The sequence below is a fragment of the Gouania willdenowi genome, chromosome 14, assembly GCF_900634775.1.
Source record: "Gouania willdenowi chromosome 14, fGouWil2.1, whole genome shotgun sequence".
NCBI lineage: Eukaryota > Metazoa > Chordata > Actinopteri > Blenniiformes > Gobiesocidae > Gouania > Gouania willdenowi.
In genome coordinates this window covers 25,240,444-25,261,724 of record NC_041057.1, presented here as the reverse complement: position 1 = coordinate 25,261,724, position 21,281 = coordinate 25,240,444, and the positions used below count along the sequence as shown (strand labels likewise).

At 36.8% G+C, this 21,281-nt stretch overlaps 1 protein-coding gene across 1 annotated transcript; it reads left to right on the top strand.

Moving 5' to 3' along the window:
• The first annotated feature begins 2,976 nt into the window (after window positions 1–2,976).
• Window positions 2,977–20,224, top strand: LOC114475233 (E3 ubiquitin-protein ligase listerin-like). Its single transcript, XM_028465903.1, is given in 24 exon segments — window positions 2,977–3,134; window positions 3,262–3,468; window positions 4,613–4,711; window positions 6,012–6,242; window positions 6,327–6,379; window positions 7,624–7,804; window positions 8,646–8,819; window positions 8,904–9,094; window positions 9,592–9,739; window positions 9,818–10,075; window positions 10,932–11,249; window positions 11,377–11,583; window positions 12,144–12,185; window positions 12,266–12,456; window positions 15,469–15,683; window positions 15,765–15,825; window positions 15,827–15,916; window positions 15,993–16,127; window positions 16,886–17,091; window positions 17,215–17,371; window positions 17,974–18,081; window positions 18,182–18,298; window positions 18,398–18,533; window positions 20,010–20,224. Coding segments are annotated over 19 exon segments (2,892 nt in total). The 5' UTR covers window positions 2,977–3,092; the 3' UTR covers window positions 16,935–17,091; window positions 17,215–17,371; window positions 17,974–18,081; window positions 18,182–18,298; window positions 18,398–18,533; window positions 20,010–20,224.
• The last annotated feature ends 1,057 nt before the right edge of the window (window positions 20,225–21,281 follow it).

The window sequence follows — 21,281 nt, the reverse complement described above, 5'->3', positions numbered from 1 at the left end:
TAAACCTTAATTAATGGTAGTGGTATTGTGAGATGGTGAAACTACACAGAAGAACAGAATATATTGTATCATCTATTTCTAATCACTTGAATCTGACCATTATTTTGGCCTTTTATCATGTTTAGTACTGTACATCACAACAGTGCAATATACCTAGAACACTTTATGGAGCCTAAGCAGTGTAGCCACGACGCATACATTTGCCAAAACAATCTCCATTTACTTGTTTTAACAAATTAAATTGATTAATTACATACTCTTTAAATAAAGTATTTTCTGATTAAGTGAAACAGCACTGATCAGCTGATTCATGTTTACAAAATGTGACTATAACCTGGGTCACTGTTGAGACCGGAATTTTCAGCTCTTGTGCAGCATTAGCGTTAGCAGCTAACTCTGTCTTTCTGCCTTGGAGACTGATGTCACGTTTACGCAAAAAATCTTGTAAGGAATCAACGCTCCAACGGCAAAAATAATCACAATCTCTGTCAGACTCGATTCCTACACCGTCGGCCAAGGCGGGTTTATCCCTCTTGACCTTTGACCTAATGCAAAAAGAACTGGACCACAGCGAGAGTGTGAAAAGGCTTATTGGGTTCAGATGTTCAAAAAACAAAGCTTTTTGTGTGTAGAGTTAAAAAAAAAGAATTTATTTCTGAAGACTAAAGACTTCATCATTTTTTTTAAAAAAACACGTCTGTAGTGTTTAGACTGACCAAAAATGGTTTATTTAACTCTATTTCCCTTGGACTGGACACAAACTTACACACTTTAGTGTGTATGGCAACTGAACTACGGAGTTACAATTAGAACACATTTTAAACAAACCAAAGTGATTTATGGTTTCTAAAGAATAACTGTTTCTAAACTGAGTTCATGCCTAATTTTACCTTCATTAGTCGGTTGGTAAAAGGTGTGAAATAGTCTTCGAAGACGGAGTTATAAATATCTAACTTCTTAAACTAAACTATTACTAAATCTGTGGTTATATTCATTTCATTTCAACTAATCAATCATGCCCTTTGATAACATAAGAGTCCAGTTAAATAAATAATTTAGTAATTCTTGCTAAAGAAGGATAACAGTTACACTTAGTTGTGAAAGTTCTCTCTTTATATGCAGAGCACTGTGCACAATTTATTTGCATTTATGTCCTCAAAAAGTGTAGCATATTTGGACGGTGGACCAGTGATTTCACACGTGTTTTTTTTTTTTTTAGATGGTGCTAGTTTAAAACTTAGAGAAAACTCACTCAAACACACTTTTTCTGACTAAAATTACAACCTGAAACATTATCAGTCAAGGTTAAAATAAAATGTTTACTGAAGTTAAAAGTGCCACTTCAGCTTGCTTCAATATTAATACATTAGATGTTGATTAAAAGATGGTTTTATATCTTTAATCTTGCAAATAGCAAAGTGGCTACCGTGGACTCCTTCAGGTTCCTGGGATCCACAATCTCACAGGACCTGAAGTGGTCCTCCCACATAGACACAACCAGGAAAAAGGCTCAGCAGAGGATGTACTTTCTGCGACAGCTGAGGAAGTTCAACCTGCCCCAGGAGCTGCTGATAATGTTCTACACCTCCATCATTCAGTCTGTTCTGTGCACCTCCATCACTGTCTGGTTTGGATCTACAACCAAACTAGACAGACACAGACTACAAAGGATAGTCAGGACTGCAGAAAAGATCATTGGTGTTGATCTGCCCTCCATCCAAGACTTATACCTGTCCAGGGTCAGGAAACGGGTAGGTAGCATCACTGCAGACCCCTCCCACCCTGCACACAATCTGTTTAAACTCCTCCCCTCCGGCAGACGCTACAGATCACTGTACGCCAAAACTTCCCGCCATAAAAACAGTTTCTTCCCTCAGGCTGTCACTCTGATCAACACTAAACAGTCAAAGAGTGTCGGACCTGTTTCTGTTACTGTGATATAACCTGGAACTAAACATATCAACCCTGGAACAACCTGTCACTGTGAATGTTCATGGACATAATTTTTTCATTTAAATGTTCACCTATTTGCACTACTCATCAATGCACTACTGCACTATTATCTTATTATTATTATTATTATTGTATTCTTATTTTATTTCATTATTATTATTATTATTATTATTATTATTATTATTATTATTATTATTATTATTATTACTATTATCTTGTTATTTTTATTTAGTTTGCACATATTAGTCTAACTACTCTTATATTTATGTTTATACTTCTTTTTTCATTTATTTTTCTTTATTTTATTTATTTTTCTTTATTCTAGTTGATTGTTATTATTTAATGTTATACTACCTGAGAGAGCACAGGTCACCAAAAGAAATTCCTCGTGTGTATTCATTCACCCCTGGCCAATAAAGTTGATTCTGATTCTGATTCTGATTCTGATATTCTGAATTGATTCAATCATATTACTCGCCGTGTGTATTTTAAGACTCATACTTAACACCAATTATTTGTTTCTTTAAGTGTACTATTCACTAAGAAGCATGTAATTGTCCCATTTCCTGCTGTATACGTCGCCTGTGTTTTTTTTGTCAGCTTCCCCATACAAAACATCATCAGGCAAAGTCATGGTAATGGGAAATGGAGGTAAATTATTTTATGTACTTAGTTTTCGAACACACCTCTCTGTCCTATTGGAACTATTTCATTTCATTCGAATAGTTTTTACTTTGATCCTTGACGGAAAAGAATTGCGGAAGAGACGTACAGGCACATGTTATGAGATCCTCCTATTCTTCAAAGTAAAAGCAAATCTTGTAACAAAACTTTCAAGTTTAAAAAAAAAAATCGTACTTCATTGTTTTTTTTTATTATTCATCTAATACATTTTCAAATATCACCATTTATTTTTCAATTACTTTTCTTAGTCTTTTTCGTTGATTTATATATATTTTTTCAGAAGAGGTGCTTTATTTTGAAATAAAAAACAAGAAACATCTCCATTATCCGGTCCAGGAGAGTTGCTCCATTGTATCGCAGTGCGTTAATGGTGTTAGTGTTAAGTTTTTCGAAAACAATACGTCTATACAAGTTATTTTAGAAAACAATAGGTATATATAAGTTAACAAAAAGTCATGGGTGGCAAGAACAAACAACGAACCAAAGGAAATGTCCGGGTAAGTGTCGAAAAGCTTATGTGACGCTTTTTCAGCTAATTCTCAGCCTCAAACACCTGCGGATGCTAATGTGAACTTTTGGTTTATGTAGTTTACGAAGGTCACTGATTTCTCTTTCTCAAATCAGCCGTCCAGCAGCGGCCAAGCTGCTGAGATCCTGGTCCGGGAAGGAGGCGTGATTCCCGGGTTCGTTGGTTTCGACACGTCGGTCTCATCGGAGCTGAGTTACGTCCCCGCCATCCACGGAGCCAAGGACATAGACAACCTGGTGGATGCTGATTTTCGACTAGTGCTCAGAAAGCTGTCCAAGAGGGATGGAGTCACCAGGCTAAAAGTGAGAACTGTCACCTTTTTCTCCTTGTAAAATACCACCTGAATCAATTTAACACTAGCATGTCCAAGATTTTCTTACTCCTGTTGCCCTGCCCAGAGGCCGCCAAATGACACTGATTTGCAACTCAGTGGGCCACCTCTCTTATGTAAATGCAGCCATTCGATCGGAATGTGCAGCTGGGTAGTGACAAACTTTGGGGGTTGGTGTAAATGATGGCCAGTGTTGAGAAACCAGTTTCTCCCAGGTCGATGATGTTTGTTAATCTAAATAACATTATATGGAATTATTGGATAAGAATGGCGAAATTAATATGAGCCATGTGTGTTGTGATCAATTAATAAACCACAATAAATAAAATTAGAAAAAGAAAAACATTATTAAAGCAACCAAGCTCCTGTTTCCTACTCCTGTATTTTCACTATTTACCTTTATTGTTTTTGAAAAGTGCTTATAAATAAAATGTGTTGTTGCTATTTATGGTAAAGCGAGATTTCCGAGTGTGAAAAGGACTGTTTGAGTTCTCACTTTAAAAAGGTAAATTCACGAGGTCCACCATTCACTAACCAGGTCCATGATTATTTTATTAAGCTATTATTTTACAAATTTGAAGAAAGTGCACAAGATGCACAAAGAATCAATGCTTCAACAGGGAAAAATAATCTAAATCTCTGTTTACACCATCAGTTATGCTGACATTATCCCTCTTGACCTTTGACCCAATGCGGAAGCAACTTTCTGTCGCAAAAGTTGAAATATTATATAATTTTTAGTGGGAATTATTTATTGAAATTAAGCAGAGATTAGGAGTATTTTGAAATCACTGTATCATACCCAAACATAAATATTGGCATCCATGCAAAATAATACACTTTAGCAAAACATAAGTGGAGTTTCATTGAATTTATCACAAATTCCCATGCTTGTAGAAAACAATGGAAGTCATTTTTACTCTCAAATTGTTGAAAGAAACCTAATTCTGTGGCAGTGGCTCAACTATTAATGTGGAAGTTGTTTGATTCCCAACCACTGCGGCCTACTTGAGGTCAAACTGGTCCATTTGGCCCCTGAACTAAAATGAGTTTGACATCCCTGCCTTAGGATGTGTCCTTCCAGTTTATGTATTAACTGTGTGTGTTGGTTTCAGGCCGTGCAGGACTTTGGGTCTATGTGTCAGGAGAGAGATGCTGAAGAGGTCAAAGGAGTCCTTCCATACTGGTCAAGGATTTACTGCAAGATATCAGTGGTGAGTTCATTTTTTACCAGCCATGCCACAATGTTCAGAAATGTGTCTGACATCACACGCTCAAAATAAAATGTCATCAATTTCATTAACTAAAACTTTAATTTTCTGAGCTTCAGAAATAAGGCATCTGCTGATTGCTTTGATGTTTCCATTGGAGATTCCTTGACCTCCGCATAGTAACTTTAGCAAGATTCTTTTAGTCTTCAAAAATCCACAAAAGAACAACATAAAATATACAAAGAAACATTAATAATACCCAAAATGATAACAAATACAAAAAACAGCAAACATTATACAAAGAGGCTCTAAAAATATACAAAAGCACAACACAAATCACTAGAAATACTCAAAAGGACAATACAAATACACGAAAGAACAAAAATAAAACCCATAAAAAAACAACAAATACTAAACAGCAAAAATTATACAAATGGGCTGCAAAAAATATACAAAAAAAACTCAAAGGAATAACAAATACAGTAAAAAAAAATTACTCCAAAAAATACTCAAAATTCTTTTGAAAGATTTTTTTTAATGAAGTTTTTTTGCATATGCTCAGCAGGGGAAAAAGGCATAAATAGTCTAAACATGAATAAGAAACTATTTCCACAAATAAGAAGATATAAACACAATATTATTCAAATGTAAACATAATCATCCTAACAAAAACTGACAACAAAAAAAAAAAAACAACACAAAAATGACAGGAAAATATACAAAACGTGGCCCTCGGATCAGAAAATCTTGTTTTTGTGGCCCCCACAGTGACACCAGAGTTCCCACGAATCCTTAAAAAGTCTTAAAAAGTATTAATTCATGAATCTAAAAATAAGGCTTTATTTGTAATTAAAATGTCCTAAATCAATGTTTCAAAAGTCATAAATTTTAACACACAAGGATGATTTTTATGATTGCCTGTCCAACGAAGATTTTTCTTAATGGTTTTCAGAGTGATTTTGATTATTTTAGTCTATTTTATTTGTGTATTTTACTGTCATGTTGTGTATTTTTGTGTGTTTACTTTGGGGCCGCCAGTTGCACGTCTGCACTAGACACTGGAAAAAAAATTAACCTAACCCTATGTAATTGACTTGGCATTTTTTCCCCCCCCAATTATGTTAAATGTGAAGTTAGGCTTAAAATTCATTTCAAATGGCAATAAAAAGTCTTGAATTTAATTTGAGTGAAGTTGTAGAAACCCTGGATACAATTGGCCCATGTCTGCTGTAGTCGATACTGCTACCTGTAACATGATGCAGATATAACTGTTTGTGTATTTTGTATTTGCCATTGTGTTCAGGATCACGATCGACGCATCAGAGAGGCTACTCAGCTCGCCTTTGAGCAGCTGGTGCTGAAGGTGCGCCGCAGCTTGGCTCCGTGTCTGAAGAGCTTGATGGGCCACTGGATCCTGTCTCAGTGTGACACGTACTCCCCAGCAGCCTCTGCTGCCTGTCAGGCTTTCAAAGCTGCTTTCTCCCCTGCTAAACAACCTGAGGCGCTCAGTTTCTGCAAGGAGGAAATCCTTAATGTGAGTAAGATCAGTGAAAACAGCGCGTTAGATGTGCTGCTGTTATTTTTATATAATGTTAAAGTGTGACTGTTGTTGTTGCAGGTTCTTCAAGTTATTTTGTTAAAGGAGACGGCAGTTACACTGAGTGACCCGCAGTAAGTTTTTTTTTTTTTTTTTTTTTTTACTTTGAAGTCACACAGTGTCTTGAACTGCAAAATATAAACCTCATGCTTAGGAGGCACTCCTATGCTTTTATTAAGGTTTATGTCAGGCAACTAATGTTACGCAACACCTGACTTAATAAACACCATAAGTAAATCATTACTAGATATGTTGTTAGGTTTTATTAATTAATCAATTAATGCATATTAAGTATGCATACATTAGGATAAATAATTAAATGATGTAACTTTTATTAATGCTTAATCATATTTGGCAACACTTTACAATAAGGGTCCCTTAATTAACATTAGTTAATGCATTATTAAGCATTAACAGTTTATGAATATGTTATTAGCCATTATAATGTGTTTCCTAACAGTAATTAACATATCAGTCTACTGCACAGTTAATTAAAAAGTTAAGTAACACTTAACAATAAGGGTCTTTTAAGGCTGTATTAAACATTAATTAACAGTTTGATAATGTTATAATAATCATTATGATGTATTAACTCACATACCATTTGATGCATTAATCAGCAGTTTGTTAATGCTTAGTTATTCAAACATTACTAAGCATTAATAAATGTTATATAATGTAAATAGCTATCCTTATATGACGTTAATTAACAGTTTAATAATACTATAATATACCTAAGTGATACATGTGGTACACTTTACAGTAAGGGTCCAGAAAAGCTGAACTAATGGTTAACTGTGGTTAAGTAATGCTTATGAGGAACCCCATACATGTATTAAAGTTTCTGTCAGGTTACTACGGTTACGCAGTACCTTACTTAAGGTTAGCTAAGGGCGACCTTGTGATGACATTGACGTACACACTCCAAATAAACACTGTAAGTAAATGATTATGTGGGACATAAAATTTTACTCTTATAGTAATAAGTGATGCATCCATAAGGATAGCTAATTACATTATATAACATTTATTAATGCTTAGTAATGTTTGAAGCATTAATTTACTGCTTATTGATGCATTAACTGTTGTGTTAGTTAATGTTAGCTAATACATTATAATGATTATTATAACATTAAACTGTTAATTAATGTTTAATAATGCCTTAACTATCGTTATTAAGGGACCCTTATTGTAAAGTGTTACCCCAACTTTTGTTCCTTCACATACATGTGGGTGAACTAATATAACATTTTCTTTGTAAACTACTGATCACATGTGTTTTTTTATTTCTTTCTTTTTTTTTTTTTTTTTTTTTTAGAAGTGTGACAGCGGAGAAGAGAGAAAGCAAATATGTGCGCCTGCTCACCAGCTCATTGTTGGGTGTGAAGAAGTTACTTTCTCTGTTGCTCCAGAACGACCGCGCGGCATTGGAAGAAAGACTTTCACATCTCGTCGGTTCCACGAGGTTCTGGAAATACGGCAAACACAAAACACCACAGGTACACAACACTACTGTAGTGAGTGCTATATTAATTAAATGGTGTTTTCTTTTACATTTAATTCTAAATATAATTAGGAAATTGTGACCGTTGTATTCTTATTGCAATCAATGTCAAGTTCTCTTGTTAGCTAGGATGCTAATGTACATTTTGTTTTATCGAATATATTTACCAACCCTCCACTGTTTTTATAATTTTGACCTGAAATCTTTGAAATTTACGTATTGGAAGATCTGTGCCTAACAAACCACATTATTATGCACCATTGTCATTTAATTGCCTTTTAAAAATGGGACTACTTTACCTGTGTTCCGCCATCTTGAAATCACTTGATTGATGACATCACAAGCCCCATGTGCCTGTAAATATCCTGTTGTTTTCTATAGCAGTGAAACGTTCAGCCTGCTTTTTAGATCATTTAGCAGCTTTTTAGGTCAAAATGATAACTTGTGATGATTTTGGTTGCTCTAAATAGTCAGGAAAAGTTAAAGATTGTGATGTAAACCTTTTTTGGTTACCGAAAGAGAATAAAAACAGTTCCAACTCTGCAGTTTTGTAGTAGATACTTAAGCAGAGAAGAAGAGCTCTCCTAAGGGACCTTTACTTTCCCTTAAACAGTGCGCGGCTGATCCTCTGGTGGCTGAAGTTACGAGTAAATCACAGATTGTTGAAGACACAAACTCTGAGAATAGAAGTCTGTTTGTGTGGGAGTCCATGAGTTACTTGCTAACATCAGCCACCAGAGCGTGTCAGCACACTGTTTAAGACTATGAGAATGGATGTTACTGTGTCGTGTGTTTGAAACAGGATTCTGCATTAGCTGCTTTGTGCTTGTTGCCAGGTGAGAGGTGCATTCTTCGAGATGGTTTGCGCGCTGTGTGAGTTCACCCCAGCACTGGTCCAGGCCAAGGCAGCGCGACTCTGTCCTGCAGTGCTGCTCAGTATTGATGACACGGATCCTGTTGTTCTGCCTCCTGTGTGGGAAGCTGTTCTACATGTTGTTTCTACAATCCCTGTAAGCTTTTACTTCTAAGCACAGCACAGTCAGTCTCAGTAAAATCCAGTCCTCCTAATGGTTTTATGTGTAATTGTGTTTTAGGACTGCTGGACACACGTAAATGCCAGGAAAGGTTTCTTCCCTAAACTTTGGGCCGTGTTAAAGGAAGGTGGCAAAGGCATGGCTAAAGCACTTCATCCAAATCTAATGCCACTTTTAAGCAAACTTCCCCACGAGGTCACTGAGCCCAACGTGGACTTCTACAGCACCTTTTTTTCTGCCATGAAATCAGGGTAATTTATGTGTACTTTAATATTTTCAGGTTTCATTTGTTCAGACAACTTTTTTCAGGGGATGTACTTTGAAATTTACTCTAATCTCCTGACATGAAAGCAATCAGTAGATACTTTGATGCTTTCCTGAAGAAAGAACTAATAAGGATACATCAAAACAATCAGTAGAGACCTTGGTGGTAAATTTTGCTCCTTGTCTTGGTTACCCATCACCGTAAAACTACACAGAAGAAGAAGATCAATACATGCCTCTAAGGAAGACTGACAGTTTGCAGTCCAAACACGTCAGGAGATTATAGTATATTGTCTGAATAACATAAACCATAACATATTATTTCAAAAAAAGAAGACAAAATGAGCCTGCTGGAATTATTATGTGTACCTTTCTGTGTGCATTCATGTTTTATATTTTTGTCCAAAGTCCAATTACTTTTTGTAAACATAATCACATTGTTATTATTGTGTATTTAGGATTGATGGTTTTTTATCTTTTTCAGCCTGTTCAGTGAACGTGCAGTGAAGAGCTCATCAGAAAATGCCATTATCGTGGCAGCCTTAGTCGAGTGCCTGAGGTTCGTCATCCTGCAGAACACAAAGGAAGAGGAGGATCAGGGGAAGATCAGGACAATGATTATTTGTCAACAGGTGTGTAACAGTTAAATATATTGTAATGCTCTTAATTCAGACCTTTATTCACCCACATTCATCTCTTTGGTCCTTTAGCTCCTGCCGCTGCTGGAAAATGCTCTCAGTGACTCTTTCCTTCAGAACGGTCCTCTATTTTTCCTGGTGACTGAAATGCTGATATCTTGGGAGAAGTGGGCGGGGCTACACGCCGAAAGTGAAGTAAAAGACAACAAGGTGGTTTTTGAAAGACTTCTAGCACATTTCTGGGAGGACATCACTCTTATGTTTGTGCGCCACGTTGACGACGAGGAGGCCGATCCACGAGCTTTGGAAGGAATAGCAGCTCTTCTTAAGGTAGGATCTCTTTATCTGTCGTATGTCACCGTAACAGACGTAGGCAACTGGCGGCTCGGGGGCCACATGCGGACCTTTGTCACGGATGACAAAAAAACAAAGACAGAAACAGATATTAAACACAAGTTAAAAAAAATACCCTAAATATCAACAGAAATAAACTAAATTAGGCAAAAATAGACATAGATGATTAAAAATACACAATAACAGAAATGTATTAAATGACAAAAATATACACAAACTTGAATGAAATAAATGAATAATGAATAAAAATACAAATTGATAACAGAAATGTCCAAAATGACTAAAAAACATACACAACAGAAAACTACACAGTGAAAACAAATGTAGACAAAAACATACTGTATATGACAACAGTAGTACACAAAATCACCAAATGTTGGACAAGACATTTGAAAATACACAAAAATAACAGAAAAACTTACAAAAATTAGAGAAAAATAAATAATAAACCTATAAGAAAACACAATTATTTAAAATCAATCGTAAGTTGCACAGGACGTCTAAAAAAAATAAATAAATAAAAGCATACAAAACTACAGGAAAAAAACACAAAAATGCAAGAAAAATGTCAAGATGACTTCAAAAGTAACAAAGTAAATAAAACCCCAACACAACAAAAACACACAATCCTGTTCTTTCCTGTATTAATGCATAGATTGCTCATTATTTGATACGCTGACATGAACGTTGATAATGTGATCAGACAATCACATTTTTGTCGTCCACATGTATTGTCACTGGGAATGGCTGTATATCAACTTCATTCTGTGCCCGAGTGTAGCAGATAACCCATATTTTCTTTACTGGCTCTTCTTTACTTTCATTTTAACAGGTGATGCGTTACCCTGAGAGAGTCAACAGAAAGAACGTCCACAAGAAGAAATCTGTCAGGATGCATTTCTCTAAGCCAGACGACACTGAGAGACCTGGGGTGGAGGGGGAGGTGACTGAGAAGGCTACTCCCACCGCGTCTGAGCTCGTGAGCGAGAAGGCGACTTTGACGGGGTCCCTTCAGACGCAGCATTTTGAAGATGTGGTGTGCCAGCTGGCTCAGCTATGTCTGGTGCATGTGAATGAGAAACAGTCGGAGAGACATTTAGTTTTCCTCTCCCTTCTGCTCCGGTCCTTCCACACGCCCACAGTCTTCAGTGTGAGTTGATTACGGATTAATCCAAAATGGTGCTTATTACTTGTGGAAGGAAATCAAGCTTATTATAATTTTGTAAAACATTAGTTTATTTTTACTGAAACAGTTGTTGCACGTATCTTTGTTGTAGACGCTTGTTGAACAGGATGAACGACGAGCAAAGGGGAGCGTGGAGGTGTCCAAAAATCCAGCCGTGCACTTCCTGCGCGAGCGTGCGTTGCTGTGGCTGACTGAGAAGGAGCGCAGAGACACTGAGCACGTGGTGGAGATGATCTTCAGCTCTCTGTCCTGCTGCAGCCAGCAGGAGACCACCCGCATCCTAAACCACATCACCATGGTAACCAGATAAACTTTAGTCATTTTAGTTATTGCCTGCCAGTTTATTTGACTCTTCATATCTGCTGCTGTACTGTAACAAATTTTTGTTCACCTTTTTGTAGGGATGTAAGGATATATCCTAAATGAGCTAAAAATTGATGAAAAAGAGAATATGTAAATTTCTAGCCAGGAACAAAAACTGCACTTTAAGAAAAAGAAAGTCACTTTTATTTTTCATTCATATATATTTCATATATTTGTATTTTATGCGTGTTTTTGTTCAACTTTGCGTGGTAATAAATGGAGAAATAAATTGGTTAAATAAATTCTTGACAATTTAAAGACAAGAATAAGAATCTGTAATTTGATTAATCTGTTTTCTTCTCCAAAATATGATTTTTATGTATTCAAATCAAAAGGAGTTAAGTGCATTGTTACATCCCAATCTTTGATTTGAGTTTTATTTAAATTTTAAAAAAATCTGAATTCAAATTGAATTGAGGACCCAATATCGGGATTCAAATCCTTACACTCCTTCTTTACAGACTAATAAACTTCCTACTTTTTTTGTTGTTGTAGATGGGTTTAGAGTGGAGAATCATCCTGCAAATTACAGAGAAGGTACAGATCATTCACTTGGTTTTTAAAGTATCTCTAATTGAAATAATTTGTAATCAGATTATGTCTGTCTCTCCTCTAAGGCCTGTGCAGGGGACAAGGTACTGTCGTGCTGCAGTGAGTGGCTGAAAGGTTCTGTTCTTGGAGAGCAGCTCCTGGGGCTGACTGAGGAGCTGTGTAAGCTGGGGAGCAGCTCCAGATCATCTACATCTACAAGTAGTCACAGCTGGACGCTCATCAGCCTGGTCGTATCGCAGCGACACAACAACGGTAGAAACATTAAACACCACCTGCCGGTTTGTGTGTGTAGAGAACCTTTAGTGATAGTTATATTTGTCTCTTAGAGTCTCAGATAGGGCTTTTCCACCGGGCAGGAGCTGGTGCTAACTTGGAGCTAGCGCGTGTTTTGGCTCCGGGCCATTTTGTTTCCACCAACATAGCACCAGCTCTCGGAGCCAAAAACCGGGGCTACGCTGGCCCCACATAGCTTCTGGTCTACGGGCCAGCTCTGAAGTGGGCGGGTGGTAGGCGGGGTTATCCACGGTCCTCCAAAAATGAAAAGCAGCCATTTTTTTAAGCTGGCAAGCGGCTCGTCACGTTAGCGCAAATCAGACAAAAAACATTTAAAAGTGAGTCCAAAGTAAGTCCAAGAAGATACAGCAGTGGTCAGAGGAGGAGAACATTGTTTCCTGGTACTGTGCATGTCTGAAGAGATTCGGGGGAAGAGGACGGAGCCCCACGGACCGAACAGCACTACAGCCATGGAGGAGCTCGTCCTGTAGAACTGTTACTAATCTTGGTAAGTTTTATTTTGCCCTGTTGTTAAACTACTACCAATATTAACTTGCTACAATATTCCCTCATCAATATTATGAACGTAACGTCTAACGTGGTGCAGGCTAGCCAGTTAGCCGCTGGTTAGCTAAGAAACGATAACAATGCTTTAATATTCCTGAAAGCAGCAGTAATATATCATTAACCTGTATTCAGAACTTCGCTTATTGTTACATAATGGTCATGTAATAATATTACTGAACGTTTCTGCTCATTTCAGAGTTGGATTTGGAGGTTCATCTGTATCTCAGCTCGTCTTCATCTCAGAACAAATCCAGTAAGATTCATTCATTCTATGCAAACATGTACAATATTATCTAAAATATAATTTGTTTATGAACAAATGAAACTATTATTATGAACTAATATTGTTTTCTATTCCTGGACAAAAGCAGGCACGTTCTTAATCAAAAAGCATTGCACACTCTTTATTGTACAATTGTTTTACTATATTTGAGTTACTATGTAGAGGTTTGGGGAAATACATACATGACGAACATCCAATCGTTATTTATAGTGTAAAAAAGATCCATCAGACTCAGACATAACGCTGGATACAGAGAACACACACATGGATTATTGTTAAAAAAAAAAAAAACAGACTCCAGATCTCATCCAACTCAAAACTGTCCAAATGATTTATAAAACAAGTAAAGGTTTACTTTGCAGAAAAGATTTTTAGAGAGAGAAGGGGAAAATTATTTAAGAGAACTACCTTTCAAGATGAAAAATGCTAGAACAACAGTCAATAGGATGAGTATAACAATATCAGGGGTTAAATTATGGAACTGCGTAAGGAATGGAATAAAACAACATAAATCAGTTTAAAAAGTTTTTCAAATCATATATTGTTAGTAAGGATAAGAAAGAGTAACAATTTCACCAAGTACATGGCATATATACATTCATGTGTATGTACTGATGTATATGTTTGATGTGAATGTATACACTGTATATATAAAACTTGTGTAGAATATATAGTTAAAATAGTAATATAAGCTAAAAAAAAAATTGTGTGATTATCTAGAGAGCCTTGTTTAGTTTTATTGTTATAAGGTAGGTTTGTATAAGCTTTGCTTCAACCTACACACTTTGGCTTAAGGATTACACAATTGTTTGTTTTTGTATTTTCTTATTGTGGAGACTATAAATAAATTCAAATATTATTTTTAATGCTTCTATGCAGGAAAAAAAGGAGGAAGATGTTAATGCAGATTTTCTTCCACGGAGCAGTCAGCGACACGGTTCATGGACCAGAACCAGAAGGACCAGGACTACGTCCATGGTCCATAACCTCCAGCTCATGATGAACTCCACAGCACTGGTGTTGATTCTGGAGTAGATAGAATCAGGCTTTGGCCCTTTCTAATAGAAAACCCACAATCATTTTTTAAGTAAATGTTAATATATATTGAGTTGATTTGTACATCTATTTTTACTTTGTGGAAATAAATTTATTTATTTTGTATTCTACAAGGACTTTGTTCATTGTTTGTTGCCTACTTCTAAGCACACACATGTATTTTATGTCTATTCAGTTAATTTAATTACTCTTTACATCCACTTTTTTGCGCTAAGATAGAAACATAACCTGCTGTAGCACACACTATTAGGTTTGTACAGTATTTTTATTTTGATACATTTATAGAATTGCAAAGTTCATATAATACTCGCCTATTAAGTAGGGCAATTAAATAGAATGCAATTAAGATTTCCTCAATTCGAAATGTATTGAAACAAATCAAACAGCAGCAATATGTATAAAACAAATGTTGGAGTCAATAAGGTGTCATTGATCATTAATAACACAAGTTGAACAACATGATGAGGACACATTTTAACAAAGCATCTCTTCAGTCACACACAGTAAGTCCTTGGTCCAAATATATATGAATGAAATGACATCGGGACTCGTTAGTTTGACAAACTTGAGCTGATTCTGGTCGTATTGAGTCCCAGCAGCAGCATGGTCACGGACGTGCACAGTCAGCATTAAGAGCATCTATAATGATAAACAAACATCAAAATCAACTTATTGTCTTTATCTGCTGTACTTATGCAGGCGTAGTTGAAGCTAAGTAGCTTAGCAAATGCTAACACGGTCATTGTTAAGCAATAGAACGTCTTTGATAATTACCTGTGTTCACAAATGTTGTCGCAGATTCCTGTGACTCCAATGAAGATGGTTACATTTGTTCGGCAGAATCTTTACGTAGGATAAGATAGTATTCATACGATGTCAACAGTCAAAACATGGGCTTCATTATGGCGCAAGTGCTCATGGGTAAACTGTTACGTAATCAGTGACGTACTGACGTATTGTGGTGACGCAGGGACGTGGCTCCAACTTGCCGCTGCTGCGGTGGAAAACCAAACCGGTTCTTCAGCAAAACAGGAGGAGCTCTGAAGTAGCACTGGCACCAACCCCAGCTCCGAAAAAAAACTCTGTGCTCTTGGTGGAAAAGCCCTACCTGGAGAAGATCATAGAGAAGCTCCACGCTACTTTGTCTGAGACCAAAAGTCTGTCAGACGCAGGAAACACGGAGCCTCTGGTCTCATTCACCTTCTCCTTGGTGCGAGAATGTCTTCAGCTTCTGTCGGCCGAGGAGCTCCTGCTCACCGTGTTCCAGCTCACTGCCCAGGATCAGACACACACTCACCTGTCAGGTGGACACACACTGCTGCACAATCATGACTGAATGTTGCTTAAGATGATTTACTAATGTGTGTGCTATGTGATGTTTAAAGACTCGCATGTAGAGAAGCTAAAGGCTGTTTGTAGAACTGGGGTCCAGTCTATGGTCCAACACTGACTATGAGGTGAAAGAAGGTGGATTCCTCCACAGCGTGGCTCTTTGGGTGATGAAGCAGCTACTCACCGTCCCTCTGGACATTAAAGGGTGACTACTTCTGTTTGCACTCAAAACATTTCCTCCCAAATTGTTGTGGTTTTAATCTTCCTTTTTTATAAAACAGTTTACAGGTTTTGGTTTTGGCCGTGCAAAGCTTAGTGGAGACAATCCTCTCTGTGTGTGACCAAGCTTCCCCCATCCTCACCCACTTCCTTACCCTCCTTTCACCAAGCCAGACAGAGTGGATTTACCTCCTCAGGTCAGCAAACCTGAACACCAAACATGGGCAACTGAAGTAAACACAGAAAAATACACGACTGCAAATGTACAAAAAATAACTGAAAAATATACAAAACCCACATAAAACTAACACAAAATGACAAGAAAAAAATGCAAGATGACAACAAAACAAAGCGAAATTTACAAAATGTCTCCAAAAACACATAATTACACTAAGATTGTCATAATGACCCCAAAAACATACAAAATTACACCACAAACATAAAATGACTTGTAAAAACAAACCAAAAAAATAACAAAAATATATATAATCAATTTAGAAATACAAAATACACAAAAACACTCAGAATGACTCCAAAAACACACAAAGCGTCAACAAAAATACACAAAATTCATCTAAAAACACACAAAACAACAAAAATACTTAGAATTACTCTAAAATCACACAAAAAAGACAAAAATTAAAAAAAAATGAATCTAAAACAACAAAAACATCACTCAAAATTTGAGAGAAATATTTACATATATCTACATTAATGCTGAGATTGGTCATTATTCCCAAAACTGACATGAATGTTGACAATATATTAATAATAATGATAATACATTTTATTTAGAAAGCGCTATTACAAGTGATCAAAGATACTTTACAAAAATGAAATGTAGCCCTCAAATCAGACAATTAAAATTTTGTGGCCCTGGCTTTGATAAAAGTTGCTGTACACTCTCACATTCAGCTTTTTGTTAACAAACGTGACGTTTGAATCTTTTCCACAGTGGATTAAAAACCCCTTACTGGCCAGCCGCCACAGAGGGGTCTCTGTAAAACAGTCCAAGGACATGTGGAAGTTTAGGGAGCTCAGCAGGTTACCAGCCCACCTGTCTACCAGCGCCCTGTTGGGGAGGGTGATGCAGACCGCTCCTGCTGCTGATTCCTGTGACCACAAAGGGACTAAGAGTCTCTCACCTCTAACAAACCACAGGTACGTGTATTGCTCAGACTAAATGTAAGTCTTCTTTCCATTTGTTTCCAAGTGATACAGTGTTTCTCTGAGATTTTGCTTTTAATGTAGCTCTGCTTGCGTTTGGCTTTATTTATTTTGCAGCATCAGAGCTTCTCTACGCACTGCAGTGGTGTAAGGAGATGAAGTTCAGCCCTAGCATCATCGCTGCTTATCATCATCTGCTCACAGACTGGGGGCTGTCAGAGGGACTCAACAGTCACGTTCCCAAGAAAACACTGCTGGAGACACTTTACACAAGGTGGGGGGGGTTTAATGTTTGTGTTTCCCAAGAATAGGTTACTTTCCTTATTGACTTGATGTACATGGAGTTTTAGATCTTACACTCACACAAACTCTAAGACAAGATTAATTATGATCAATCATCATTTATAAATTGCTTTTATTGAATGTATAAAGAAAGTCTGACCGATTCGAGGGCCACATTTTGGAAAATTCCATCAGCATTTTAGCATCTAACCAATCTGAAAATTGTTAGTCATTTTTATTGTTGCCTTGTGTGTTTTTGTTGTCGTTGTGTGTGTGTGTGTTTTATTAATATTTGGCGCGTTTTTTGTTGTTTGTGTGTTTTTGGTATTATTTTGGGACATCTCACATTTTGTATGTTTTTGTTGTTTGTGTGTTTTTGGTATCATTTAGGACATGTCTCTCATGTTTTTGTCATTGTTTTGTGTGTTTTTGATGTTGTTTAGTATGCTTCTCTGTCATATTGTGTGTTTTTGTCGACACATTTTTTTTTGTAGTCATCTTTTTGTATTTCTTTTTTCTTTTTGTCTGTTTTTTGTGTTGCTACTTTCCCATGTTTACTTTGCAGTTTACATTATTTATTTTTGTGCACTTCAGGTCGGTGACTGACGGAGGTCTGTGGTCACTGACCCTGGATCGTTACATCCGCACCAACGACTTGGCGAACACTGGTGATCTGAAGAAGCTCTTTGGTAGTGCCGACAGGTCTGTGTCTAAAGTCATTTCAGTGTGAGCGTTCCAGTCTCTATGTTTGCTACTATGCCGTATACTCACTATTGCTGCCTTTGACCCTGTATGTTCCCAGAGTCTCAAAGCAAACTGAACACGCTTCAGGTGCTTTGCCCCACGTTGTCGGCACAGGACAAGGAAACACTCGTCACTCTGGCCACCGCAGGGTTAATCAACTGGCAAGAAAATGACAGTAAGGAAAACCAGATGGATATCGTTACATTTAGTTAAATAATATGAATTTTAAAAATGAAAGCAAGTATTAAAATGTATTGTGTTTTTTTTTTTTCAGACGTGTGCTGTTATCTGGCCGTCCTGCAGTGCTGTCTTAATGCCAACACACATGTAGACGTAGAGATTATACAAGCAATTCTGGCCACTGTGATGGAATGGAGAAACAGCAAGGAGGACTGGTTTCTGTTTAGCAGGTAATATTACCAAATCTATCAATATTTAAGTATATGATATACAGCAGAGGTGTCAAACTCATTTTAGGTCAGTTTGAGCTCAAGGGGGCCACAGATCTTTGATGGGAGAAAGAGCAAATTGTTACTGTGCCCTTGTTTGCACTTCCACATATAAATGATCTATACACATATATATATATATATATATATATATAGCTTGCTGGAGTGATTGGAATTGATCTGTAGTTTTGATTTCAAATATTCCATTACAACTTTTGAGAATGGGTAGAGCATCAGGAGTGTCAGTGGCAGAAAACCATGAGCCATGCATACTCGACGAGAACATGCAAACTAGTGACCTGCACCATTCACCTGTCTGCTCTTGTTCACTCTGATTTAATAGTTTTAAAACCCTCTATAATACATGGAATACAATCATATTCAAGCACAATAATGTTTATTAGCCCTTCACAGATAAAGTTAGAATCTCAGTAGAAAAAGGGGGTTGTTTTTGTGTACCACCCATCCTGGAAGAGGGGGAAATATTTGTAATTTAAAAAGTAGGAACAATTAGTTTAAACCGGCAATAGATGGATACATAATGTATTGATCCCGAAGGAAATTGTGCATTAGTCTGTTGCTCACATTCACACAAACAGAGCAGGATCTACAGAGTTAAGAAGTTAAAAACAAATTAAAAAAAATCAATAAATACATAAAAGTCCAAGAGAAGTTAAGGCACTGCAAGACAATGTTCAAGATATTTCCTACTAATGTGCATGACAAATCATGAATGTGGTTAAATTGGAAAAAATAAGCATGAAAAATTGTGAACAGGGGTTAAAAGTGACAATAATGGGTCAATATATGCAACATTAGGATGGAAAAGTGGTGGAAAGGGTTTATGAGTGCCGAAAATGTCCTTGAAAGTGGAAAAATATGCAGAAAAAGCATTGAAATTTGATGGAGAAGTGGCAGAAATGTGAGTAATGTAGCAAAAATGCATTAAAAGGAGCAAAATATGGCAAGAAAAAGTGATGAAAATAGGTTAAAATATGGCAAGTTTAGTGTAGTTGCAGATAAAGGGTAAAAATGTGCCCAAATTCTTCAAAAAAATATTCCTAGTTTCTTGAAGGCATCTGGCTTGTGTCTCGCAACCCCGAGGTTGATAACCCCTGGCTTGAGGGACTTCAAATCCCACAATGCTTTGCGTGAAACTTTTTTGAAGTATAAGTCACATGACGATTTGTCAACCAACCAATTAATATATATAAAACAAAGTACAATTTCTACCTTTGACATTTGTGAGTTAATCTGTTTTGGAGCATTTATTAGAACAACTTTTGAATGACATAAAAAAAAAAAATGAATAAATAAAATTGAGTTATGTGCTTAAGCAGTTTATTTCTAACTTGTATTTCGATGCATCTGAAGCTTCCAACCTGCTAACCCAGGATATGTATTCCTAACACTGCTTTTTTTGTGTCTTTACCAAAGGTTTGCTCTGAGGGACTTCAAAGGGTTTGTTCCCACACTGGACAGTCGTTACATCTCAGTGTGCAGCCAAGCCGTGCTTCCACCAGGGGGTGACATCCAGTTGGGATGATTAGTGAAGAGACTCTGGGACGAGAGACTTGGGGTTACCTCAGCAGTAAATGGAACAGCTTGCTGTTTTCTCTGCCCAATTTAAAGAGTTTCACCACGCCGTTTAATACCTGCTTTGAACTTGTTTTTGTCCATCAGGTGGGGTTTGACCTGTTCAAAGTGTTTAAAGTTTCAAAGAATTTTACTCGGGTTGTTTGAAAAGTAGAATACATTCATTAGAAAAAAATGCAGGAAGTCATATTTCTCTTTAAAAATAAGTTTAATAAGCCTTTCCACACTCTGGAAGTGCGCATGCGCGACCTGCGGGTGTCATTGGACAAGAGATATGACAATGTAAACACGACGCTGTTTGTGCTATGCGCTGAGATTTTCAGCTGACTTTTCTATATGATAAAGGTAAGCCTAATCTATCTAACATTCCAATATATTGCAAGTGCAACACTCAGACTGCAGTCACTCACTTAAACCGGCTTTCAACGAACAAGTTTCATTGAATTTTTTGCGTTTTAGTAGGCCCGTCTACTGGACTCAAAACACCACTCACTTTGTTGTTGTTCTTCTGGTTGTGTACACTAGTTAAAAATCACTACTCCTCTGTTATTCATGAACGGATCGAGCTGAAATTTGGTAGGTATAATCTATGGATGTGTACACATCGACGCTCGGAGCTTGATTTTCAATTTGTTTTTAATGGATGAGGAGTCGCAAAAAAAAAATATGCCTGGCATAATCTATGGTTTGCTGAACGTGTGAATAAAATTGATTATATATTATGTTGTTTAATATTATAAATAAACCTTAATTAATGGTAGTGGTATTGTGAGATGGTGAAACTACACAGAAGAACAGAATATATTGTATCATCTATTTCTAATCACTTGAATCTGACCATTATTTTGGCCTTTTATCATGTTTAGTACTGTACATCACAACAGTGCAATATACCTAGAACACTTTATGGACCCTAAGCAGTGTAGCCACGACGCATACATTTGCCAAAACAATCTCCATTTACTTGTTTTAACAAATTAAATTGATTAATTACATACTCTTTAAATAAAGTATTTTCTGATTAAGTGAAACAGCACTGATCAGCTGATTCATGTTTACAAAATGTGACTATAACCTGGGTCACTGTTGAGACCGGAATTTTCAGCTCTTGTG